General features: G+C 42.6%; 1 protein-coding gene across 2 annotated transcripts; it reads right to left on the reverse strand.

Moving 5' to 3' along the window:
- Positions 1 to 416: 416 nt before the first annotated feature.
- On the reverse strand, positions 417 to 20,997 carry ENC1 (ectodermal-neural cortex 1). 2 transcript variants are annotated; one of them, XM_056539956.1, is made up of 3 exons: positions 20,871 to 20,997; positions 9,044 to 10,843; positions 417 to 4,541 (listed from the first exon to the last, which is right to left on the reverse strand). In XM_056539956.1, the coding sequence occupies exon 2, from the start codon at positions 10,830 to 10,832 to the stop codon at positions 9,063 to 9,065; it is 1,770 nt and encodes a 589-aa protein (XP_056395931.1). In that variant the 5' UTR covers positions 10,833 to 10,843; positions 20,871 to 20,997; the 3' UTR covers positions 417 to 4,541; positions 9,044 to 9,062. The 2 variants fall into 2 exon arrangements, with proteins under 2 accessions (XP_056395931.1, XP_056395923.1); XM_056539948.1 differs by lacking the exon at positions 20,871 to 20,997 and adding an exon at positions 18,410 to 18,669.
- Between the last annotated feature and the right edge of the window lie 6,425 nt (positions 20,998 to 27,422).

Raw genomic sequence — 27,422 nt, forward strand, 5'->3', positions numbered from 1 at the left:
GAGGGGATAGGAATTGTTAATTCAGTCTCTGTGTCAAAGCCAAGTAGAATTATAACTGCATGAGATCTAAGTAAGGATCAGCTGTACTGTATCTGATACTACGTTACAATATTATATTCAATCTTACCATGCTTATCCCAAGAAATATATGTTTTCAGAGTGAACCTTGAGGTCCTGTTCTAGGTGATAAAGTGTAGGGCTAGAGACTGACATACTGGAGATGTTAATCTCGTCCCACGGTGTATTCTGGTAATGTTGTCCAAGATGGGGTTAGAATAATAAAGAAAACAGGGCTTTGAAGTAAAATCGGATCCATTACACTTCAAACCCCCCAGGAAATCGAGAATCCATCCATAACAGTGAGACACAAAGGCTGTATCGCATGAACTAAGAAAACACCATTGGAAATTAACACAAATATTTACACAGTGCAATTTTATTATTTTCTTACCACAAATTCACTCAAGAAGAAAAAAAAATGCAACAAGTATACAGCGGAACGAGAAAACACGTACAAAACAAACAGATTTGGCAAAAAGAAAAAAACTGAAATTCCCATAAATAAATAAATAAATAACTTTGGATGTTGTCAATACCGATCAGACGAGCAGACAGTTCAACGGTTATACAAAAGACGACAAAAAGGTATTCGACAAAGAAGCAGGGATGGAAAGGTGGAGGATTTCAGTTCCAGGTAAGAGCAGAATAACACTGTACAGACACTAGGTGCCAACAAGTTTATACAAGAGATAGGACGACGTGTGACCTGCCGGATAGATGGCCTGAGAAAGTGACCTCAGCGGCTTCTTATTTTACCACTACGTATAATTAAAGTACAGGTCTTGTTACACCGGCAGCTTCCATTGAAGAGGCCGCGGCCCTCCTTCCGGGTCCTCCTTGACCTTTACATGGATTCCATTACACTTGTATTTTTACCTTTGCAGCATTGCAACTTGAGTTTAAGAGATACCCCTACCAGCTCGGTTTTCTGCCATCTGCAAAAATAGAATGCATATACAACAGAGCTGTGTGTGCACTTTTAGTGAACTGTGTGTTCGCTTCAAGTGTTCTGTTTGTGCGTTTTTTTTTTAGTGAACTGTGTGCATTTTTTTAGTGAACTGTGTTTTTAGTGAACTGTGTGCGTTATTTTTAGTAAACAATTTTTAAGTGAACTGTGTGCGCTTTTTAGTGAACTGTATGCTTTTTTTGTAAACTGTTTTTTAGTGAACTGTGTGCGTTTTTTTGTAAACTGTGTTTTTTAGTGAACTGTGTGCGTTTTTTTTGTAAACTGTGTTTTTTAGTGAACTGTGTGCGTTTTTTAGTTAACTGTATGCGTTTTTTTGTGAACTGTGTGCGTTTTTTTGTGAACTCTGTGTGCGTTTTTTTTTATGAACTGTGTGTGCGTTTTTTTTAATGAACTGTCTGTGCGTTTTTTAGCGAACTGTGTTTGCGTTTTTTAGCTATCTTTTTTCCCTGTTGCCTAACCACATTGCAGGACATCTTTGTGAAAGTCACTCGTCACTTAATAATCATTATCCAGGGCCCTTCATCGCACGGGCTGCTAATGTTTGTGTCTTGAGAGGAGGATTTAGTGGGCGGCAGCTGTGGTACGTTTCTGTGAATAGTCACAATTAATATAGCTGCAAGGGAAGAGCTCCAGCCCGGCATTCTTCACCCTTTACGTGAACCGGACACTCCGCTGTCAGCGCTGACAATATTTACATGGCACTGGTGATAAGAGAGGGTTTAATTTGCAAGGCAAGTGCAACTCTTTACAAGCTGATCTGGGCTTGGAGTATTTGTTGTGCGAAGCTCGATGAAGGATTATTCTCACTCTGACTAGAGACGGCTCCTTAAGACTAGGTTCACACTGCGGAATCTCCGGGCAGAAAGTTTCCGCCCAGGAATTCCGAGTGCGGCAAGTGCCGATTGAATCAGTCGGCGCTAGCACCGTGCAGACACTGCAGTCTCCAATAGACTGCAATGTGTTCCGCAAGTATTTTCGTCTGAAGAATGTGCAACGCCATTCTTCAGGCGGAAACTTCTAAGCGGATTTATCGTTTGGAATTTGTGAAGTGTGAATTTGTGAACGGAAACCCATTCACTATACTATACATTTTAGCAAGCAGAATTTCTGTCTGCAATTTCAAAGCAAAATGTAGTATTTAGGGGGAGGGATATACGTGCTGCGCATCGCAGCAAAATACGGTACGTGTGACCCTACCCTTGCATTTTAATACATAGGCTACAGGTTAGTGTAGCGTTTCCCGGACTGGGTGCCTCCAGCTGTTGCAAAACTACAATTACCAGCATGCCCGGACAGCCTTTGGCCTGCTAGGGAAACACTGTGTAAGTAGCTCTCCACTCTGGGTCATGTACCAAATACAGAACTTACTTCTATAACATTTATATGTTATAGGACATGGAGAAAGGGTTTGTCGATATAAAACACTGCCTTCAATGGTCATCTTAATTTCAGCGATATTTCAAAAGGGTTGTACAGTATTAGAAAAACACTTTTTTTTAACAGCACCACTCCTGTCTCCTTGTGTCTGGTATTGCAGCCCGGCTCCATTGAAGCAAATGGGACCGAGGAGTAATACTACACACAACCTGTGGACAGGATTGCTGCTGTTTTTGCAAAAAAAAAAAAAGTTGTGTTTTTCTTATATAGTTCAAGCCTTTTTAGGGTACATTTACACGTTGTTAACCTTGTAACCATTTACTTTAATATGATGCGGAAAATAGTGGCAGATTTGAAATGAATGGTAGTGAAAAGTGCAACCAATTTCCTGCTGCGAGTTATCAAGGTGTGAACATACCCTAATACTTGCATTTTTAATAGGTAACAAACAGTTCAAGGGGAGAGGTTTTAGATTCCCGTTTCTTTAAAAAAAAAAAAAAAAAAAACACACCAAAAATATGCATGAGAATTGAATGCAAGCATTATTACGGATGAGGTAGTGGGTGTGTTTCTCAGGTATAGCCAGAAATGCAGTCAGAATGTCACTATAGCATCCAGAGCCTTCCACGCTATGTAAGTAAACCAGTCCATAGTATAGGTTTACAGATTCTTTATATAAAGTAGGTATTGGTTTGGCTTGGCAGCACAGACTGCTGTCTACAGCTGTAGCAGAACCGGGTTGAAAAGGAGTTATCCAGGATTAAGAAAAAAGAAAAAAAAAAACAGAGTTAATTTCCTCAGGTTGTGTGTGGTATTGCAGCTCAGTGCTATTGAAGTGAATGGAGCCAAGCTGTAATACCACACACAACCTGAGGGCAGGGGTGGTGCTGTTTTTTAAAATAAATGAGCTCTGTTCTTTAACATTCTGCTCAATTTCCTATAAAGTTATGTTTACACGTAGCGCATAGCAGGAAATATCTGCACCCAATGCTGAGGATTCATTGCAACTTGTATACTTTCTCCAATGTTCGTGTGAACACACCCTTCAGATGAGTCATTCCAACTGACAACTCAGAACAGGGTTCCCCAACCAGGGTGCATCCAGCTGTTGCTAAACTACAACTCCCAGCTATTGAGTCCATATGAAAGTGTTCTTCAGCTATAGCTCTAGTGCACACAATATACAACTTAAATGAGACATTTAGCTCTGCTACATCTGCTGTTCTATTTTTTATTTGGCTGCTGACACCAGATATTGAGTTTCAGCCGTCGCCCTACACTGATGTATTCTCAGCCTAGAGATCTGGTCAAACACCGAGTTGCAATGCTGCACGCAGGTACCCAAATACAAATGTCTCGAAATGTAGTGGTCTGTAAATATACAATCATTCAAGAGGGCCTTTCCCATGTCAATACAACTACAAGCATTGTATCAGCATGCAGACAGCACAGGACAATAAATAGACTCCTTGGAATGTAATAACAAAGTCATATATAAATAGGCAAATGAAATGGCAATGGATTCTGGGTAATAAGACATCCAATATTTGTTCACAGTTTCTTCTCTTCTTTCCTTCTGGCTAGGTTACATTGGTGGCTAATGATGAGAATGCCTTAAAGCGCGAGTTCAGAAAATGCCAACGGCATGGCCCACTTGTGTAGTCTTACATCTTAAGATACGCCAGGCTAGGACTCTATGCAACTTGACGCGTTTGCTACTTGGAGCCCGCCAGCTTTCCCCCCCCCCCCCCCCCCCCATGGCCGGTGCGGACATGTCTATCAGACAATAAACTCATCTGCAAATAACTGTCCCCATGGACTTAAGCAATGCAGACGCATTAAATAGACCTTCCTGGGCGTTCCAAATACAAAAGCCCCAAAAAAGAAAAGAAAAAATACAAAAACATTTTTTTCATTGGATTTTGGTCATAAGGGGTTAATACTGATATCTGAAGCACGGAAAAAAATGTATCTTCAGTTCAAAAAAATTCGTAACCATTTCTGCTAGCGGAGCGCCAGAATGCCCAGCTGCGGGAGGGAGAATGCAGGATTGGCAAACGTCTTCTGTTAAAGATCAAAAAGTCCTTTTGTCGCGCTCCTCTAAGAGCTGGCCTTGGATCTTCACAGCTGAGGTCCTCTGTGGTGGACAAAAGAGAGACAGGGGGACAGCCATTAGTCTAGTCTCCAGTCATACAGGCAGATGTACAGAAAATAAAATCGGAATCAAAATGATCCATCACCCATATAATAGGCACAAAATGACACGATAATCATATTACTAAAACCCTAAATCAGATTAGCCACCTCACACCGCAGGGATTTGAGTGTAACGTGTGCGCCGCTATAGTTCCCAGCATAATTAATATGTAATGGATAGCTGGGGGCCGTTCTGCAAACAAAGTCATGAAAAGAACACCCCAGAGAAGACTAATGTAAAGCTAGAAAAATGGTTAGTCAAGGTGTACATTAGGAAGGCTAATGGATGAATAATGTATTAGAGGATCCCAACGATAGCGTTTTAAGAGATATACTAGATCATGTAAATGTGTTACAATACAGACAGCTGGTGACTGTGCTTAAAATGCAAAGTCCATCAATCTGCTATAAAGAGACGTGTAGCATGTATGCACTTTATACTGATCGCCCCCTATCTGATTTCAGGTTCTGTACTATTGTGAATACATATACATGAAATGATAACGTGGTATCAATATTTGGCCTCTGCAACGTGTACAGCAGTGTTTCCCAACCAGTGTGCCAAAGGCTGTCCGTGCATGCTGGGAGTTGTAGTTTTGCAACAGCTGGAGGCGCAATGGTTGGGAAACACTGGTGTACAGGATGGATGTAGGTCTGTCCTTCAATATCACTCATCGGAACTTATCTGCATCGCACTTCACAAGCTATGGCTGTCCCGACAGCTCTACTAAACAGCTAAAAAGAACCTGTGGTCCGTATATCATTTAGTAACTTCTGTTCCCTGAATACAACACATTGGCCCTCATTTACTATCGCAAACCCAACATGTTCTGTCGGGTTGTGCGCCAGATTCTGGCGCATTGTGCCAGAAATTCTGTCTGCGCCAGAATTTGTGCCAGAATTGAAAAAAACCCGACTAACTCTCCATTTTGCTAAGAAAACCAGAAAAAAGGGGCATGGCCTTTGGGGGAAAGGGGGTGTGGTCACCAAAAAGGGGCGTATTCCCGACATTTTCACAAAAAAACACAACATATTTACTAAGGTTTCCACAGAAAATGTTGTGGATTTGAGCTGAGGAAAAACCAGACAGATCAGAACATGTGTAAAAAAAGTTAAATGTAGGGAAAGTGGAAAATGTAGGGAAACCTTAGTAAATACCGTGGAAAATAAATTGTAGGGAATTAAAATCCACAAAGAAACCTACACAACACTCTTAGTAAATAAGGGCCATTATTTTCATTTTGATGCTACACGACTCTGTAAACTAGATAGAAGGATTTTAGTACTCGACTGACTGCCTTCATTTTTCTCTGAATAGTCAGATGGGCGGGAACGCCATTTTAAAAACAGGGATGTGAATTATAGGCTCATTGGGAAGTACAAATTAGGCTGAGGGGGGCATAAATCAGGCTAAGGGGGTGTAAAAATGAGGCCGAGGGGGGGGGTGAATCGTGCTTAGGTGGTGTGAAAATTAGGCTGGGAGACGTGGAAGTGGGGCTAGGTCCCATCGGAGCCATTCACACCCCTTTTTGAAATAAAATTCCCACCTATCTCACTAATCAGGAAAAAGTATATATTTAACCAAATAGCAAAATCCCCTATATGTAGTTGAGGGTAGCAACTTGATAAAAACTGTGCTGGATCTTGGGCAACAGAGGCTACAAAACTATATGGAAAAGCCTCCATTTTTTTATACTCACCACAGGTCCTCTTGGAAAGAAGATCTTTAACCTAAGCAAGTGACAGATGGGAAGATCCCTTCAAAACCCAGATATATCAAAACCTGTGCAGAGAAAAAAAAAATGCCCAGTTGCCCGTAGCAACCAATCAGATTGTTTCTTTCATTTTTAACAAGGCCTCTGCAAAATAAAAGAAGCAATCTGATCGGTTGCTATGGGCAACTTGGCATCTTTTCCTCTCCACAGGGTTGGATAAATCTCCCCCATAAACTATACATTGGTTCTAATCTATAAAGAATATTAGTGTTCATCATCACACATTTTTCCTATGGCCTGAGAATGGTAATCTCACCCCAAAAGTAACAGCATGGAATGCATCCATAACCATATCTTCATTTAGCACCAGGGCAGCTGGATTACATTGGAATGAGGGTACCTGCCCTGACCCTGGTTCATATAGTTACACAGCCTTAAAGGGGTACTCCAGTGCCCAAGCGTCTGGAACATTTAGTTCTGAACGCTGGGTGTGGGCTGCGGGGGTCGTGATGTCAAAGCAATGCCCCCTCTTGACGTCACGTCCCGCCCCCTCAATGCAACTCTATGGGAGGGGGCGTCACGCCCCCTCCCATAGACTTGCATTGAGGGGTCGTGACGTGATATCATGAGGGGCGTGACGTCACGACCCCCTCAGTCAGCACCCAGCATTCGGAACTAAATGTTCCGGACACTGGGGCACTGGAGTACCCCTTTAAAATAACTGGGATTACAGGTCAGCTGGCCTTCAGTTTCTTAAACACAAAGCCACACCTGCCCCATGAGGTAAAATAAGAGGGAAAAAAACAGAGAATAGTTTCATGTAACCTTCTCCGGCAAACAATTAATCATGTTACAGTCTTCGAAGGAATGAGACAATACACTGAGAAATGAAGAACAGAAGGCAAGGCCCTCACACGGGGTTAACTCTTACTGGCATGCTGAGAACGAGGAATCTACCGTCTTATTTACACATCTACAAGGAGTCGGAAATGTGTGTGGCTGGTTGAAACACTTAGCATACTTGTGATAAAAGATGTTTGCTGAAACAACAGAGACTGTAAGGGGTACGTCACAGTGTTACTTCTCAAGAACTATGTACTGTAAAAGCAATACTGGGGAGGAGGGCAAACAAGGTCCTATGCCCGGGCTGGGAGCGCTTTCTCTATGACCTTCAATGTCTGTTGATGCTGAAGGCACCCACATATCTAAGACTTTACAGGAACAATTCCCAGAAAGACCAGCCATGTAACATATTTCCCACCAAACTGGCTGCATCTCAAAACAGATTTCATTCACGTAGAATATATGTGTAAACTCAATCTGTGCATAGAAATAACTAATGTAAGTAATGCATTATTAAAAGGGGTAATCCTAAAATTACAAGTAGAGTGCCAGCACACATGCTACACTGCAGCTCAATTTACATGGGTGGGGACCCCTGTACTCACAATCTTTGGGATCTCTAGCTGTCACCAACCCCCCATTGATTAGACATTTGTCCCCTATCCTGTACATAGGCAATGAATTGTAATCTTGGGATTATCCCTTTAGGAATGTTCACACAGGCAGGACCTACATAAAGTATCCCACGGCAGGTTTTTCTGCAGTAGATTTTCCGCAGCAGAAAATCCACCACATGAACAGGCTGTAGATCCCACCCATGTAAACTTACCCTTAAAGGGGTACTCTGCCCCAAGACATCTTATCCCCTATCCATAGGATAGGGGATAAGATGTCTGATAGCGCTCGGGATCCCCGCAATCTCGGCTGCGACACCCCAGGCATCCGATGCACGGAGCAAACTTCGCTCCGTGGTCGATGACTGGCGATGCGGAGGCTTGTGACATAACAGCCGTGCCCCCTCAATGCAAGTCTATGGGAGGTGGTGTGGCATCTGTCACGCCCCCTCTCATAGACTTGCATTGAGGGGGCGTGGCCGTGGTGTCACGAGCGGGGTGTGGCTGTGACCTCACAAGCCTCCAATGCTGCACCCGACACTCTATACGAACGCCGGGTGCAGCAGGGAGATCGTGGGGTCCTCAGCAGCGGGACCCCCACAATCAGACATCTTATCCCCTAACCTTTGGATAGGGGATAAGATGTCTAGGGGTAGAGTACTCCTTTAAGGGTTTTTTATTAGCTTGTCCTCTGGTCAGCAGGTACTACGATCTCTAGCAGTCAACTCACAGAGCAGAGAATCACAAAATAAATACTAAATTTCTTTGCTGCTGTAAAGCTGTACAGGGCACCTACTGAAATAAATGGGCATCCACTGTTTATAAAAGACACCTTTGGCCACGTTGGACATGGCAAGCTAATAGATGGAAAAAAGAGGACGTGGTTGCTTTAAAGGGGTTTTCCAATTCCACATAATAATAGCTCATCTTCAGGATAGGCCATGAATATCTGATCGCCGGGGTGCCAACACCTTGAACCCCCACAGATCAGCTGTTCTGAAGAGCTGACATGGCCGGATCTACACTGTGAACGGAACAGGAAGTAGATAAATCTGTCCACTGGCCATGGTGAGTTACTGCAGCTCAGCTCCGGGTGCAGTGCATGGAAGCTGAGCCCCACCTGCATATTTTAAATATTAAAATTGGACCTTTGGCCTGAACAATACAACAATTTTTTAGCAAATTTACAGAATTTACAGACCCACAGAGGTCTATACTGTGCTTCATAATGTAATATTTGGTAGAATTGTGTCTTCCCACATGAAACTTACCATGCCAGTGTACAGTGCTTTAAGATGGCAGATGTTTCCATGTGCTCACAAATGCTGTGGGGATAAGGGAATAAGGAACTGTAGTTATGCTGTTCCATGCATCAATGGTGGGGTCATAACAGTCCAATGTTTTGCACCTTTGAATTCCAAAGTAGCCTCCAACTACAAACAGTTTATTGCCTGATGCTACAGCATGACAGCTCATTCTTTTGGCCGTCACATCTCCAGCTTTAGTCCACTGATATGTTTCACTGTTGAATTTATATGCTGAACAGGCAGAGAATTCGGTATCCCCTCCCATGATAAAGATCTGGGTTCCCAGAACAGCTGCAGCTGTGTAGCGCCATGGCTGTGGACAAGTCGCTGGCACACTCCATCTGTTTTCAGAAGGATCATAACATTGAACCTTGGGCAATTTATCGTGGCTAACACTAGTCCCACCAAAAGCAAATAGTTTAAGCTTTGCGCTAACCACAGCAGCATTGCTAACACCTTCTCGGAGAGGAGCTACCATGGTCCATTTGTTGGTTGCTGGGTCATACTGTTCCACTTGCTTTAAGGACACTGATGGAGATGCAGGGAGTGAGCCTGTTGCTGCTGTGTGTCCTCCTACTACATACAAACAATGTTTCAGTTCAGCAGATCCATGGCCAAACCGTGCCACCAGCATTGGTGCAGCCTTTGACCACTCTTCGTGAAGTGTGTCATAGACCCACACATCCTTTGAGACGCCATTCTCCGAACCCCTTCCACCAGTGATATAGACTTTGCAGCCAATTGCACATGCACTGAATTCTTTGCGAGGACTTGGAATGTCAGCCTTGGGTATGATTTCTTTTGCTTTCTGGTCAACAAGGTATAATTTATCACACATGAAAGTCTGTCCGCCAAGGAGAAATAATGCATGCCCTGTTTTGCGAGGTTTTGCGCACATACTTGTGACCACTCCATCGTTTTGCAATATTTTTAACTTGCACCTTATGGCTTCTTCTACAAGTTCCTTACTTTTTTTCTGCTTAATGATCAGCTCCTCCATGGCCACATTCTCCATGAGATATATGGCTGGTAGCAGAGCTAATCGTACAGTCTGGAGGAGCTCAGCTAAGTAACAGTGACGTTTATTTAGGTCATAGTTTATCCAGTTCATCGCTGACTCATACACCATCCTCTCGTCTTCAGTTTCCAGTTCTTCATGGGATAAGAGTTGGACAACAAACTCTTTGGGTAACTGTAGAAAGTCTTCTGTTTTGCAGATGGTTTGGAAGTTGGTAAGGCACATTCTCCAAGACAGTTCGTACAACTTGGTACACTGATGGGCATCGGAGAGGAGAAGCATGCCTAAACAGTTGGTAGGATGAAGGTTCTTCTCTAAGAAATCAGCACATGCGTCTCTGATGTCCTCAAACTCCAACATATCTCCAGCTTCCAAAAGGGATTCTGCATTTTCTTCATTTATTATGACCCTGGAGGAATAGGCATAATCCAATAGAAGTTCTAAAACTTCTGGATGGATAGCATTGTGAAAGTTCACCTCATTGGCCTGGCTTTCTTTAAGACCGCCACTGAACATTGCTTCAAAGTAGCGACTGCAAGCAGCAAGGACTGCCCGATGGCAGGGAAAAGACCTGCTTCCCGCCAGCAGTAAGACATCGGTGAAGAGGCACTGCTGTCTTAATAGGTTCAGATGAGTTAGCACATTGTCAGCATAGGAAGTCTTGTGGAATAGGTAGATGTTCATAGAGCCAGTGCTAGCTCTGGACTTGCGGTTCTCATGTATGCTGACCGACATTTTCTTCACTCCTGTAAGAGACAAAACAACAGATGTATAATTAGTAATCAGACAGAGAAACAGAGAATTATCCATCCTCACTCTCCCTGTGTACTTGAAAGGATACACATGCCTAGCGCTGTCTGATTCCAACCACTTTGTGGGATGAACCAAAACCTCTACAAACACAGCCATTCCATTCACAAGGGATTAATGCCATCCATTCCCCGATAATATTACTTGTCACAACAAACTAAACAAAGTGGTCAGATCAGTTAATGGAATTAGTGCTTCTATGGCCTATACTGTAGACTATACATCAAGAAACACTATATTTAAAGTATAAAATGTATAAAGTTTACAGATAGGATTGCTAATGTAATTATCGTACTTTACATGTTTTAGGAGGTATGGGTCCCGGAAATATTAACATAAGAATGATCATGGGGGTGAGACAAGTCTCAGTACTTCATGTCAGAAATCTCTGCAGGTAGCCAAAGGTTATTTATCCACAATATAGGTAGTTATTACCTATCAAGTAGATCTCATTATGGGGTGTTTGACTCCTGAGACCTCCACTGATCACAAGAACTGAGGTCTCGTCTTCCAAGTGAATGGAGAGCAGTGGGCAAGTTTAACCACAGCTTCATTTACCTGCTATGGGACAGCCAAAGATGTAGATGAAGAGGTGAGCGCAACATTGAGGACCCTCATCTATTAGCCAAATAGCAGCTACAAATAACCTATCTCCCTCTGGAGGACCCAATATACTCATGCATTACCTAGACAACTCATTTTTTACTGGGTAATATATCAGTTGCTCTGTGGTGGTGCTGCACAGATATTCAGCATTTTCTGTTCTATTCCTTCACAGATTCTAGTTATTTGTTGGGGGTCCCAGCAGAGGGCACATCAAGTCATTTTGTGGCCCGAAGCTCTGTGTAAATAAGCTGATCTCCCGATCGGCACTTGTTTACTAAGCCTATTCTTGACTCGAGCATCGATTGCAATGATGTTCGTGTGCCCTTTGCTGAAGCCATCAGCCGTACATCATCAACGAAGATTGTGATTGGTCAAAACGACCCAATCAGCCAACGAACAAGCTACAGGGCTACACTGGCCTATTCAGCTGATAATCACCCTATGTTATAGGGCCCTTAGGGTTTCTTTAACAACCAATGTTTTTCTTTTATATAATTCAACATTGAACTTTGGCACACATAAACAGCAGTGAATTTTCTACAATTTCAACATTTTTCTGTTTATACATATTGCTTTGTACTTTCCCTGATATAGTATACAGGTGACATATTTAAACAAATCATTTTGCACCCGCTCAGCAGTCTTGTAAAACCTGTTATCTGGCATCTCTGAGATATGCAGAAGACCTGAGTTCACCAGAAAGCATAAGCTGCTTTACCCCTCCTCACACCTCCATCCGTGACATTTATCCATGTCAGCATGCAAATAGCACAAACACAACACTAGAAAAACATATCTGATAGCTCTGATACATGGGATAAGAGGAGCAGGCAGCGCAGACACCTCCATGTGTTGAAATGTGACAGCATTGATCATGGAGCTGTTCGGTGTAAATCAGTGGGACCCAGAATGTTGAGAAAGACCAAGCACCGAAATGCGACAGGTCAACAGCTGCACAAAGCATTGGACAGGAAATACCTTTGCGATCTTAAGTTTACTGTCCCTAACTAATTCAACATCCTCCGAGCTGGACTTCCTGCCTTCTTCTTACTGAATTGGAGCCAATCTTAATGCTAATAAAGATGGAAACTATTACCACATCTAAATAACACTGCAGAAAAATGACCTAGAATATGGTTGTTTAAAGGACACTTGAACTTGACTCAGAGCTCCCCCTCCATCTATACAAAGCATGAACACTTATAATTGTGTTATTATTGCCCAGATCATCACTGAGCTCAAAAAAGGATATATGTGAATGAACTCTTGGGCTCCAAAGTCAGCTCTAAATGGGGTTGTCTTCTAAAGCTTTGGGGCCCAATACAGTCTCAAAGCCTGGATCCTGTTGACTATTCAGAACTTTCTTGCAGATGTTATACAACTTTAGTGAAGTGCTAACAGGTTCCAATGTATAGACAATTTTGCCCCCCCACCCCCACCCTGCAGAGCATTAGAGTTGGGTTTTTATTTCACATGATTGGATTCACTCCTGTTTTTGGCTCTACAGTGATTCAACTTACAATAGCCTCAACATACAATAGTTTCAACATACAATGTTCTTTTCTGGACCATTGTAACTTGAATCCATACTCAACATACAATGCTACAGACAGTCCAGATCTGCAAAACGTAAAACATTTGTGTCCTTTACATAGACAGTGATTTACAGCTTACAGCAGCCCTTTCTTGCTTTTATGTAAGGACTTGCTTTATCTGTATTAGTTATCTACTTATTTTCTTAACTTTTTCCTATTTTTGGATGACATTTTGGTTGCTTCAGAACCTATAACCAGGTTTCCATCGAGTTATAGTCAACCTACAATGGTCCCCCTGGAACCAATTACTATTGAAACTTGAGGGTCCACTGTATATACCTGACTCCTGCACAGAGCTCCAATACATGTGATGATGTCCTCCATCTTGCAGAACACAACGTAACTTACAAGTATAAAGCTTGGGCTACACAATGATTTCAGCCACGTCAGAGGTTGTGTGACTAATGCAGCTGAATGGGGTCGGGTCGTGACCCATAAGTGGTTGTAACCGCAACCTGACAGCTGCAAGAAATCATCCAAGGGTTGCCGTTGTCACTTTTGGATCACAACACAATTCTATTCACTGATCTTAGCTGTGACGTAGTGTGATCTGTACAGTGCCCCACAGCCGTTTTTAGTTGTGTGAGCCCTGTTGCGTCCAGCCTTTGGCTGTCCGGGCATGCTGAGAGTTGTAGCTCAGCAACAGATGAAGCCACTCTAGTTGGGAAACACTGCCCTGCATGGTGTCTACTTCTCTTTCCATCACAATTACTTCACTAAGTTACCAATATAGTAAGGACAATCTTAAATGTCCATTTGGGAAACAATAGGAATTATATTTAAAAGGAGTATTCCCATTATATATTATGGCATATGCACAGGATGTATGTTAAAGGGGTACTCAAGCAGAAAAAAAAATTATTAAAGTCAACTTGTGCCAGAAAGTTATACAAATTTGTAAATTACTTCTAATTAAAAAATCTTAATCCTTCTAGTACTTATCAGCTGCTGTATGCTCCACAGGAAGTGTGTAGTTCTTTTCTGTCTGACCACAGTGCTCTCTGCTAACACCTCTGTCCCTGTCAGGAACTGTTCAGATCAGGAGCAAATGCCCATAGAAGACCTCTCCTGATCTGGACAGTTCTTGACATGGACAGAGGTTTCAGCACTGTAGTCAGACTAGAAAAAACTACACAACTTACTGTGGCACACACAGCGGCTGCTAAGTACTGGAAAGATAAAGATTAAATAGTCATTTAAAAACATTATCTTAATTCCCCCCCCCCCCCTCTGGAGTAACCCTTAATGCTCTTTCCAAAATTTCCATAGACCGTGATAGAGAAGGCTGAGTGCAAGTGCAACTTCATCTAAATCAATGGGAATAGCAGCTGTACAGAATCTTTAGTCAGAATTTCAAGACCGCCCCTATGCTCCCCTTTTGGAAAGGTTTCCCTTTACGTCGTAAATATGCCATAAGGGTAGGGTCACACCTGTCGTATTTTGCTGCTGCGTATTTTCCTACCTATTGACGTCAATGGGTAGCAAAATCAGCTGCGGATTTTGCTACCCATTGACTTCAATGGGTCGGAAATTACGCAGCAGCAAAATATGGCAGGTGTGATCCAACCCTTAAAGGGGTACTCCCGTCGAAAACTCTTTTTTTTTTCTATATCAACTGGTGCCAGAAAGTTAAACAGATTAGTAAATGACTTCTATGAAAAAATCTTAATCCTTCCAGTACTTATAGGGGCTGTATACTAGAGAGGAAATGCTTTTCTTTTTGGATTTCTCTGATGTCATGACCACAGTGCTCTCTGCTGACCTCTGCTGTCCATTTTAAGAACTGTCCAGAGCAGGAGAAAATTCCCATAACAAACATATGCTGCTCTGGACAGTTCCTAAAATGAACAGCAGAGGTCCGCAGAGAGCACTGTCAAAGAAATCCAAAAAGAAAATAATTTCCTCTGTAGTATACAGCCCCTAAAAAGTACTGGAAGGATTAAGATTTTTCAATAGAAGTAATTTACAAATCTGTTTAACTTTCTGGCCCCAGTTGATTTAAAAAAAAAAAAAAAAATTCCACGGAATTACCCCTTTAATGTGTAAGACGGGAAAAGCCCCTTCAGAAATGTAGGTTTCATCCACTCCACCCCTATAGCTGACACCACACACAGCTCAATGATAGACATACAGATCTCTGGAAGGAAAAGAAAGAGAATACACTAGAGTTTTATCTGGAGGAATGACTGTAATGCCTATCATTTATAAAGACTCCACACTACACATTTTTCCACTGCTCTTACAGGCAGACAGCATTGCTAAGAAAGGCATATAGGGGAAGATTTATCAAAACCTGTCCTGAGGAAAAGTTGCCCAGTTGCCCATAGCAACCAATCAGATCGCTTCTTTCATTTTGCAGAGGCCTCGTTAAAAATGAAAGTAGTGATCTGATTGGTTGCTATGGGCAACTCAGCAACTTTTCCTCTGCACAGGTTTTGATAAATCTCCCCCATAGTGTCTTCTGGAAGTTCCTCCATCCCTTTGTGTTGCTAACCTGTCATTCAGTACCGGAGTCATGAAGAAGACGACAGTGGGTGTCTGTATATAAAGATGATCTCATTACATAAAGGGGGGGGGGGGGAGATGAGTATCTCACTTTTACAGTAAACTGAAGGAATGTATCTGACAGACAGAATGTATAGCGCTTGCAGGCTGGAAGAAATGTACATGTGTATCTGACTTCAAGGCTTCCTTTGAAAGGTTGTCAAGACCGATCAAAGCCGTGAAGTACAAGAATCTGTCACCCTCTGTGTTAAAAGGGACTAAAAACAGAGAAATGGAATGACTGCGTTTATTCCGTAATCGCTGATCAAAGGCTTTCCCCGACACGGACGAGACTTGAGTCACTGGAAACAGATATCAAGGCTTGTCAGACAGGGTTACGATACAAGATCTTATCTATAACAGAAATAAAAGTTATATCTCCATCACATCATCTATTATGTATACCAGTGTTTTCCCGCTAGGGCGCCTCCAGCTGTTGCAAAACTACAACTCCCAGCATGCCCGGACAGCCTTCGGCTGTCCGGGCATGCTGGGAGTTGTAGTTTTGCAACAGCTGGAGGTACCCTGCTGGGGAAACACTGCTTTATGCACTTTATAGGCACTCTCCCCTAACCCATTTTTTGTGTTTTTCTTTTCTTCCCATTTCAGATATGTGAATGTGGAGGACTACTTCGGATGGCATTTGATTGGCCAATAGACTCCCAGGACTGCACCACCCCGTTCGTCCCTTGTCATAACATACAGTATTGTTATGGCTTTAGAGATCTGAATGAGCAAACAGACAGAGAGTAAGCAAAGAGTTAACCCACAAGGATGACCGAACTGGTCAAATGTAGCAGAGTCGAGTTTACCTATCTAGAATTGCTGGACAAATTCCAGCTCTATTTCCTGTGCTTGTAGAACGCAGAACGCTGATCCTCATTGTTTTGGCAGGACTATATTAAAACCAATAGGAACGATGCGGGGGATTTATCATTTTTACCTGTTGTCAGTTTCTATTTACCCCTTTAATTTATTTATTTTTTACTCATTTATCATTTGGTGCATGTCCTTTAGCAACTTTGGCGCATACCATATTCTTCCTTTGGTATGTGTGTTTTCTATGTCAGAATATTGTTGGCGGTGATTTGCGCCATACATGCTTAAAAAAAAACAGGCAAATTAGCGCCAAAATACAATTGGCACCAAAAGGTAAATTACTGACCACTGCAAAAACCATACACAGGACCGTCAAAATCCTAGTAAGTTTACAAAATGACAATGGAGAGAATGTGCCAAACAATGTGCCAAACATACGCAATAAAAGACACATAAATCCGTTGATAAATAGCATCCCGTTATCCCGTACTCCGCATAGCCAATGTGCATCTGTAACAACCACTCCTCCCAGCGCTCGACTCACGGTGGGAACACGCTTTTAGGGTACATCCACACGTACAGGATCCTGCGCAGGTTTGATGCGCAGGACTTGTCACTGCCGATGAGAAGCTGTGCTCAGTCATTTAGTTTACATTGAAATCTGCAGCAGCAAATCCTGTGCATCAAATCTGCATACTTGTGAACGTACCCTTAGCCTAACCGAACATGACAGCTGAATAGGCAGCACGTGGAAGGAGCATTAGGTGTATCCAAAGCCGTGTCTCGGAAATTATTCAACGACGAAACCCTAGAGCACACACAGGTCCACGGGCCGCCAAGTATTTGCCTGTATAAGATTGCTAGTAAATTAATTTCCAATGGCAGACGTCATGGAGCCAAACACAATGCAAACTATCCCCCAGTACTGCCTGATCTATATAGGATTCAGTGTGTACTGTGTTGCAGTTTTTGGCAACATAGACCAACTTGCTATTTGTAAACAATAGAAAATATTGACATAAATATAAGGTAAACAACCTAATGTATTACTTATGGCACAAAGTAGAGCATAAACACAGAATTATGACTACTTAGACCAGTGTTTTCCAAACAGTGCGTCTCCAGCTGTTGCTGAACTACAACTTCCAGCATGCCCGGACAGCCGAAGGCTGTCCGGGCATGCTGGAAGTTGTAGTTTTGCAACAGCTGGATATGCACTGTATGGAAAACACCGACTTAGGCATAATTTTTTAAGCATTCTTTGCCCCTCAGCTAAAGCACCAAATAACATTTTTGGAAAAGTGTGGTTTAAGGTACTGGGGTGCAGGTTAGCTGGAAGGGGGAAGGGGGGTCATTTTAGGATGCATTTCTATCCAGTGTAACCCCAGCGCCTGATCGCTGGCCATGCTATCTAGGAGCAGTATTGGAAAGCTGAGCATGGGAACATAACTGGCATTCAGGCAGAACACACAGCGGTTCCCATTCAAATGTCGCTCCTCCCTAGGCTGGAAGCACAGCAAAAAAAAGGACAATCTACAAATGCATGACTGTTACCATAACAATCCCCCAAAAACTGAGTTTAGTACAGACCACATCAGATACTTCCAGGGAATTACAGAGAGCAGAGACTTATATATACATAGTACTATTAATGGCTGGTTATATGTAGCAGAGGAGAACTTACCATTGTGATAACTCACTCACAGAATCATGCAGTCCTATACACAAACCACAGAAAACACAACAGCAAATAGTGTATTGGCAGACTATATCCAGTACTAAATTACTATATTAAAACACAACAACAACAAATAGTGTATTTGCAGACTATATCCAGTACTAAATGACTATATTAAAACACAACAACAGTAAATAGTGTATTTGCAGACTAAATCCAGTACTAAATGACTATATTATGTGCAGGCTAGATACACTTACCCTCAGCTCATGTCACTGTGCTGTGTAGCAGCTTGGACTGTGACAATTGTCTGCTTGTTCCAGTCTCTGCAGAAGGTTACACAGAGTCTTCCTGCAGCTGCCCAGTAATCCAGGGCTCACAGATGATAGTCACAAGGCTTCTTGTTTGGCTTCCTGGAGGACACATGGGCTGCAGGCGGAGGAGGGGGCACAAGAGGGTAAGGAGGTGCCCTGCTCTGGCTCTGAGCTCTTGAGGCTCTCTGCAGCCTGGCTTCATTCACACAGAGGTGTAAGAGGCACAAGGAGGAGAGAAGGCTGGATGAGCACACCCACAGTGCACAACTACTCCTGCAGGAGGGGCTGGGGATATGCTAATACACCCAAAAGTCTTCCTGAATATGGACAAAGGCATTGCCAATAGCTAGCAGTGTGTACAAGTGAGGATCAGCACAGACACATTCAGATCTCTGTATATGTAACATGCCAGATCAGCTTCATACTGCTGGTTATATAGCACCCATACTGCTGGTTATATAGCACCCATACTGCTGGTTATTTAGCACCCATACTGCTCATTATATAGCACCCATACTGCTGGTTATATAGCACCCATACTGCTGGTTATATAGCACTTCATACTGCTGGTTATATAGCACCCATACTGCTGGTTATATAGCACCCATACTGCTGGTTATATAGCACCCATACTGCTGGTTATATAGCACCCGTACTGCTGGTTATATAGCACCCATACTGCTGGTTATATAGCACTTCATACTGCTGGTTATATAGCACCCATACTGCTGGTTATATAGCACCCATACTGCTGGTTATATAGCACTCATACTGCTAGTTATTTAGCACCCATACTGCTAATTATATAGCACCCATACTGCTGGTTATATAGCACCCATACTGCTGGTTATATAGCACCCATACTGCTGGTTATATAGCACCCGTACTGCTGGTTATATAGCACCCATACTGCTGGTTATATAGCACCCGTACTAATGGTTATATAGCACCCATACTGCTGGTTATATAGCACCCGTACTGCTGGTTATATAGCACCCATATAGCTGGTTATATAGCACCCATACTGCTGGTTATATAGCACCCATACTGCTGGTTATATAGCACCCGTACTGCTGGTTATATAGCACCCATATAGCTGGTTATATAGCACCCATACTGCTGGTTATATAGCACCCATACTGCTGGTTATATAGCACCCATACTGCTGGTTATATAGCACCCGTACTGCTGGTTATATAGCACCCATATAGCTGGTTATATAGCACCCATACTGCTGGTTATATAGCACCCATACTGCTGGTTATATAGCACCCATACTGCTGGTTATATAGCACCCATACTGCTGGTTATATAGCACTTCATACTGCTGGTTATATAGCACCCAGACAGCAGTGTTATAGCACCCATACAGCAGTGTTTCCAAGCAGTGTGCCTCCTGCTGTCGCAAAACTACAACTCCCAGTCTTCGGCTGTCCCGGCATTCTGGGAGTTGTAGTTTTGCGACAGCTGGAGACACACTCTTAGGAAAACACTGGTGTAGTGCACAACAAATGTGTACTATTCAGGACCACCCTATTCTGTGGCCATACATTTTTTCGATAACTATCTGCCGAATGTTGGTTTGTTTGGGTTATCTCTTCCCCGACACGTGTTCCCCACGTTCATGTGTCTTCTGTTGGAAAGGATAAGGGCTCGTTCACACTGCCAGCGTGCTCTGGGAACTCTGTCGGACAGAAAGGCTGGGTTCACTCCACGTTTTTTGCAATACGGATTCCTCAAAACCTGAATAAACTGCATCAAAACGTGTGTAGAAATTTTTTATCCATATACGACTTGAAAAATGATGTCCGGTTGCATCCGTTTTTTAAGAAAACTTATAAGTTTTTAACTTTTCATTCCATTATGAATAACGTTTCACTTGTTTGAAAAAACTGTGCAAAGTCGAAAACCATATGGTGAAAACTGGATGGAACCGTACGCACATACGGTTCTGTACGGTTCCCATTGACTCCCATGTTAAAAAAAACAAAAACTTATACGTTTCAATACGGTTTTTCCCCCAGACCAAAAACCGTAAGTCGCAAAACGGACACAACCTGATGCATCTTTTGACATACGGTTTTCAATGGAGGGTCAATGCATACGGTTTCCAATACGTTTCCGTGCGGTTTTCAAATTGAAAACGTATACAGGAAATGTATTGCAAAAACGTGGTGTGAACCCAGTCTACGTCGGACAGATTGGAGTTGAGCGGAGAAAAGCAAATACTGCATGTCCATTTTTTTTTCTTCAGCTCAACTCCTGTAAAATATCGGGCATGTGACAGACCCTATTCAAGTCAATAGAATCCATCGGCACCTGGCGGTGTCAGTAGTGCTCTGACCCATTCAGTGTCAGTTCTGAACGGACTTGAACGGGTCGAAGCAAAATGACTGTGTGAACTTACCGTGTGAGTCTAAACTGATGAGGACGGCTCTGATGCCGGATTATGGGGGAGAATTATCAAAACCTGTGCAAAGGAAAAGTTGCCCAGTTGCCCATAGCAACCAATCAGCTTGCTTTTTTCATTTTTAACAAGGCCTCTGCAAAATGAAAGAAGCGATCTGACTGGTTGCTATAGGCAACTGAGCAACTTTTCCTTTGCACAGGTTTTGATAAATCTTCCCCATAACCTCTAGGAATAAAAGGGTCCAAGACAGTCGACCTTCCTCTACACTGACATCTTTTATGTGAGGAGAGTCCGGAGACTTCCATACACACTAGAGTAGTGGTCTCCAAACTGTGGACCTCCAGATGTTGCAAAACTAGTTTAGAGTCGGGAGACTTCCATACACACTAGAGTAGTGGTCTCCAGATGTTGCAAAACTAGAAGAGCGTCGGGAGACTTCCATACACCATAGAGTAGTGGTCTCCAAACTATGGACCTCCGGATGTTGCAAAACTACAATGATAAAATGATGTCCGGACGAGAGTTGGGAGACTCCCATACACCCTAGAGCAGTGGTCTCCCAACTGTGGACCTTCAAATGTTGCAAAACTACAATTCCCAGCATGCTAGGAGCTGTAGTTCTGCACCTCTGGAGGTCCACAGTTTGGAGACCACTGCCCTAGAGAGTCAACCAAACCCCCATTTGCGGCAGGTTTGACTGACTTTAGTATAAGGTGAATGGGTACCCTAAAGGAGTACTCTGGTGGGAAAAAAACCCACTAGGGGATAGGTAGTTGAATGCGGAGAGTCTGAGCACTGGGACTCTCCGCGATTTCCAATGCGGAACACCTGCACTCTCACTAAGGAACGCGTCACATCTACTGGTAAACGCCATGCCCTCCATTCATTCCTATGGGAGCGCCGATGATTCCCCAGTGCTGTACTTGGATCTTTTCAGCACGCCCATAGGAATGAATGGAGAGCGTGCCGACTTCAGCATGCGCTAAACCCCCCCCCCCCCCCCCCCCCACTCGATCAGCTACTAAGGTCTTTTTTAGCGTATTTCTCCTTAAAGAGGTCTCAGTGAGAAGGAATAAAGCTCTCACATTGCAATCTCCCCTGATCCCTTATCAATACTGATAATTATGCAGCAGAATGGCCTTTGACACCCCAATTGCAGCAGGTTATGGGTGTGTATGCCACCTCTGCATTTCCTATAACTACACCCCTGCTGGTTACCACTATGCCTAGCATAGTGTGCATCAATTTACGAAAAAAAGGGCTTCATCTGTATAAACATTATACATTTGTGATATATATATATATATATATATATATATATATATACAGTATATGTATTCACAATAAATAATACATAGTGGAATCATAGACATTATATTATATCAAGAGCATGTACATGTTCACACATTATCCATAGCCCATACTGGATAGAAGTACACTTCATTCCCTATTCATGGAGATAGACATGTATAGTGAGTGTATGTGAAGAATAGTATCTCTCAAAAGCAGAATAACCCCAGCAATTCAGAGAGGGTCTAGACAAGACATCTGAGAGGAGTAGTTCATTGAAATGCACATTTCCCTGATGAAGTCTATTTAGTACGGTGGCTTTCAATGACCTCCTATTGATTCACAAATTATAGCCTTCTGGGAGTTATCTCCTGCCTGTGCGATTATTCCCTGCTGACAGAGGCTAAAGGATAGAAGTCATATCATTTTATACGTATTGTTGAATAATGCCTGAGAATATGGGCAGATAATATCTGATCATTTCTTGAGAGCCTCTGGCAGCTAGTAATAATTCCTATTCACCATCAAGATCTCCACACCACAAGTTATTTATTCATTTGTGGTCATATATTTATATACGTATGGTATTATTCTAATGCGGCATGTTATAGTCTATGGATTTATCTACAGAACTATATACGTGTAAACTATGTATTGTGTCCTTCCTGCAGACAGCTTTACGAAGTTGATTTTGTATTTTTGCCTAGTGTATATCAGACTGATGATAGCAGTTTAGCGCCATCTAGTGGCTACTCAAGCATTAAGGCCAACAACCCATGTGGCTAACTTGAAAAGAATTGCATGTCCTAACATGTCAGTGATTTCACACTCGGGGTTAAATAGTTCTGCTCCATCTGGACAACCGCTTCTTGTCTGGTTTATTAAGGCTCGGATCAAGACAAAACAGCCAATAGGTTTTATTACAAAGTATCTATGGTGCTTAAACTGATGCCTTATATCAGGAGTCTGCGCCAGTACTGCCATTATTCGCAGACAGCGTATAGTGCCAGATGAAGGTCAGAATCCTCTTCAGAATGTTATGGTCATCACATCACAAGGAGCGCCCTGTCTAAGGTTACAGTACCGAAAGAAAATTTACATCCAAGTCATGGTACGATTTCACAAAAAATGATACTGAAAACTAAAAAAGGACCACTACATGTGAATCTACTATAAATATTCACCAACTCACAAGAAATAAATTATTAAAATAAAAAGAACACTATATTATCAACACTATAAGTATGTTATATTGTAAAACAAAAAAAGAGAAACAGAAACACAGACGCACATCCAACATAAGTATTTTGATCTAGTTGCTTCTCAGCATGATTTCAAAAACTAACAGGTTGTTAGTATACATTTTGATTAAAAAGTACAAGCCCACTCGCCATGTTGCTGAGAAGCTAGTAGATCAAAATACATATTGTGGATGTGTTTTTCTGTTCCTCTATTTGTGTTGTACATTTGTAGTCTCTCCCTTCTTCCATGGCCAGCACTCCACTCCACCCATTCAGCCAAGGCGTTTTTATATAGCAGGAGGCTGCATAAGGGTTTCCTCCTTACATTCTCACAGCTCTCTGGTAAGGAGCACATGGTAAGTGTTCACACTGGTGTGGTGCTCTGTGGCGGCCATTATTGCTGTGATGCTTTATCTGTGGGGTGGAGCGGCCCGGAGTCGGGGGCTTGGTTGGGCAGCAGTGGGACTGCCTGACCACTGGGTCATTCCCCCTGTGTGCTTGGTGTCTCGGAGGCAGTGGTCGCCACTCTGCGCTATGCCAGTGGTAGGTTAGGGACCCACTCTGACTAGGTGCCCTTGACGTGGCGAGCGGGCTTGTACTTTTTGATCAAACTGTATACTAACAACCTGTTTTGAAATTATGCTGAGAAGCAAGTAGATCAAAATGCAAAATGCAAATATAAGATTCCACTTGTTTTTTATTATTATTATTACAAAAACGCAAAGAAAAGAATCAATGTAAATCAATGAGAAATCGCAAAATTCCTTTTCCACTTGACTTTTTCAGTTTGGCGTTCTTTTAATCCCTTTGGCGTTTTTTTCACTCTTCTTTGGCGTTTTCCTGTTCCTTGGCAGTTTTTCATAATTGCAGCTTGTTGAGACTATGGCGTTTTTTTTTTCGCTGAAATCGTGGCATTTTTCTCTTATAGAAGTCTATGGGAGTGAAAAAACGTCAAGAAAAACGCCATGTGGGTTTTAACTTTGGCGTTTTTGCAGGTAGTTTTTCTTTTTTGGACTTTAGCGATCCAAAAAAGTGATGGAGATACCTTTTTTTTATTACATTTCGTATGGTAATATTTAAAAAAAAACTGCAGGGATGGAAGAAAATGTATTTAACGAAATTTCTATTTTTTCGAACAAAATTTTTATACATTTTTAAACAGGGACCAATTTATGTGGGCGGGCAAGGACCTAAAAATTTAGCCGGTGTGAGGTGCAGAACTGCGCCCCGTGTAATTTTACATCGGCCCCTCCCCTCAGCTGTTCGGAGATTTCCGAACATACAGCGAGGGGAGGGGGAAGGCAGATATGGGCAGGATGCAGTTCTGCACCTCCCTCATCTCGTACACAGCTCCCTCCTTGCCCCTCCCTCAGGAGGAGAGGAGGGACATAGGCTGTGAAAATCTCTACTTGTGGTTGTGTCATTGAGCCATTGTGTAAATCTACATCCAGGGAGCTGTGCACCTCCCTCGGCAGGAGAGGGAATTCTCACATCCCCTCTCTTGGGTGTAAATTTTCATGCACCTCCCTCGGGAGGAGAGGGATTATCACAGCCCTGCTCCCGCTGCCCCCTGGACGTAGATTTTCACAGCTGTGAAAATCTCCGTCCAGGAGCGGGGTTGTGAAAATCTACTTCCTCCTGTGTACGGGGCGAGGGTTGTGCAGAACTGCGTCCTGCCCATCTCTGCCTTCCCCCTTAAAATGTAAAAATGCACGGGGCGCAGTTCTGCCCCTCACACCGGCTACATTAAAAATGTATAAAGGGGCCATTTAATTGTAAAAATATATTTTTTATAATAATTTTTTTTAAACTATTTATTAATAATGTATTTTAATTATGTGTTTAATAAAGTGTGTGTGTGTGTTATACTTATTTAAACTTTTTTTTTCTTTATTTTTAAAATCTTTTAGGTACTACTACTACTCCCAGCAGGGAACAGTCTGTTCCATGCTGGGACTAGTAGTATCTGTACTAATAGACAAATTGCCCCGGGTGTCACCTCTGACACCCGTTTCGATCCTTCTGTAAAAGCCGGTAGTACCTGCAGTTAAGGACAGATCACAGCGGGTGTCACTCCTGACACCCGCCGTGATCATCATTTTGAGATGCGGATCGTCTTTCTTCTGCACTATACAGCCGGCCAGTAAAGTGAATAGAAATTCACATCACTTATTCATATTTCCCGCTGAGCGGCCCAGAGTTCAGAGTAGAGATGCAAGCGCTGTATAGAGCTACTGCACATCTTTGCAATATAAAGGACGATCGCAACGAGTGACACCAGGGGGCGATCTGTCTGTTAGTACAGGTACTACTACTCCCAGTATGGAACAGTCTGTTCCATGCTGGAAGTAGTAGTAGTACCTAAAACATTTAAAAAATAAAGAAAAAAGTAAAAAAAACAACACACTTTATTAAACACATAATTAAAATACATTACTAATAAAAAGTTACACAAAATTTATTAGAAATTTTTTTTTTGTCAGCTCCATTTTTAGGTCCCTGCCTGCCCACATAAATTGATTCCTGTTTAAAAATTTATAAAAAATGTATTTAAAAAAAAAAAATTTGTTAAATACAATTTTTTTTCCATCCATACTGCATCCTTTTTTTTTTTTTTCTGGTACCCAACAAAATTCTTAAAAAAACGCCAAAGGGGCCAAAAATGCAGTTTCCACACAATGGTAAAAACACAAGAAAAAAACGTCAAACGCAGGAAAATGGCATGACATTTTTTCTAGAATTTTTTTGGCCAGAAAAAAAACCAAGTGGAAACTTAGCCTTTTTGTCTTACTATGTCATGTTGTTAATCTTGTACTGAAACTGAGTTAAAGTCTTCGTTAAAAGTAAGAGTGGCACTTATTTTGTCTACTGGGAAGAAGAGAAGGCTGCTGTCCCACTTGAGGGGGCGCAGTGATTACTTAAGAAGTGGGAGGGGTCTGCGATGACTAAAGGAGAAGTGGGAGGGTCCTGCGGGGATTACTAACAGGGAGGGGCCTGAGGTGACTACTGGAGAAGTGGGAGAGGCAGCTGTAGACTACTGGTGAAGTGGGAGGGGCCTGAGGTGACTACCGGAGAAGTCGGAGGGACCTGCCGTGATTACTAAAGGGGAGGGGCCTGAGGTGACTTCTTGAGAAGTGGGAGCAGCAGCTGTAACCTACTGGAAAAGTGGGAGGTGCAGCTGTAAACTACTGGAGAAGTAGGAGGGGCCATGATCTGACTACTGGAAAAGTGGGAGGGACCTGCAGTGACAACTGTAGAAGTAAATGGAGCCTGGGGTGACTACTATAGAAGTGGAAGAGGTTTGCAGTGACTACTGGAGAAGTGGGAGGGGCAGCTGGGCAGCTGGTCAAGTAAGAGGAAACAGCTATGACTGCTGCAGAAGTGGAGGGCACTTGCTGAGACTACTGGAAGAGTGGAAGGGCAGCTGTGACTATTAGAGAAGTGGAGGGGCCCTGCTGTAACTACTGGAGAAGTTGGAGGATCTGCTATGACTACTAGAGAAGTTGGAGGATCTGCTATGACTACTGGAAAAGTTGGAGGATCTGCTATGACTATTGGAGAAGTTGGATGATCTGCCATGACTAATGGAGAAGTTTGGGGGCTGTTGTTCTGCTAAGGAAGTTCAAGAGAGTTACCTGCGAGAGAAGTAGGAAGAGTGACAGACATTTGTACTGCTTTACCTAAGGAAGGTAACTACTGGGGAGCAATGTTCTGTCTACTGGGGAGGCAAATTCTCAAGTGACCAGTGTGACCAATGTCCAATACAAGTCAAATGAAAAGAAAGATTGTACAGACATATGGATAGTTGATATGGTATTAAAATGAATGTCATAGGGAACAATACTTTCCTCACGCTACAGCACAATGTACAGAGCATTTAGTATTTCATAGCTGTAAATGTCACTTGTACAATGCAACAAACATGGCATAGAACTCAGTCATGCTAGTGGAGGTAAATGTCTACATTTGGAGAAATGTCAATGCACAGGTCAATAGATTCCCACCTATAGGCCTCATT

This window comes from Hyla sarda, chromosome 1 (genome assembly GCF_029499605.1).
Source record: "Hyla sarda isolate aHylSar1 chromosome 1, aHylSar1.hap1, whole genome shotgun sequence".
Lineage (NCBI taxonomy): Eukaryota > Metazoa > Chordata > Amphibia > Anura > Hylidae > Hyla > Hyla sarda.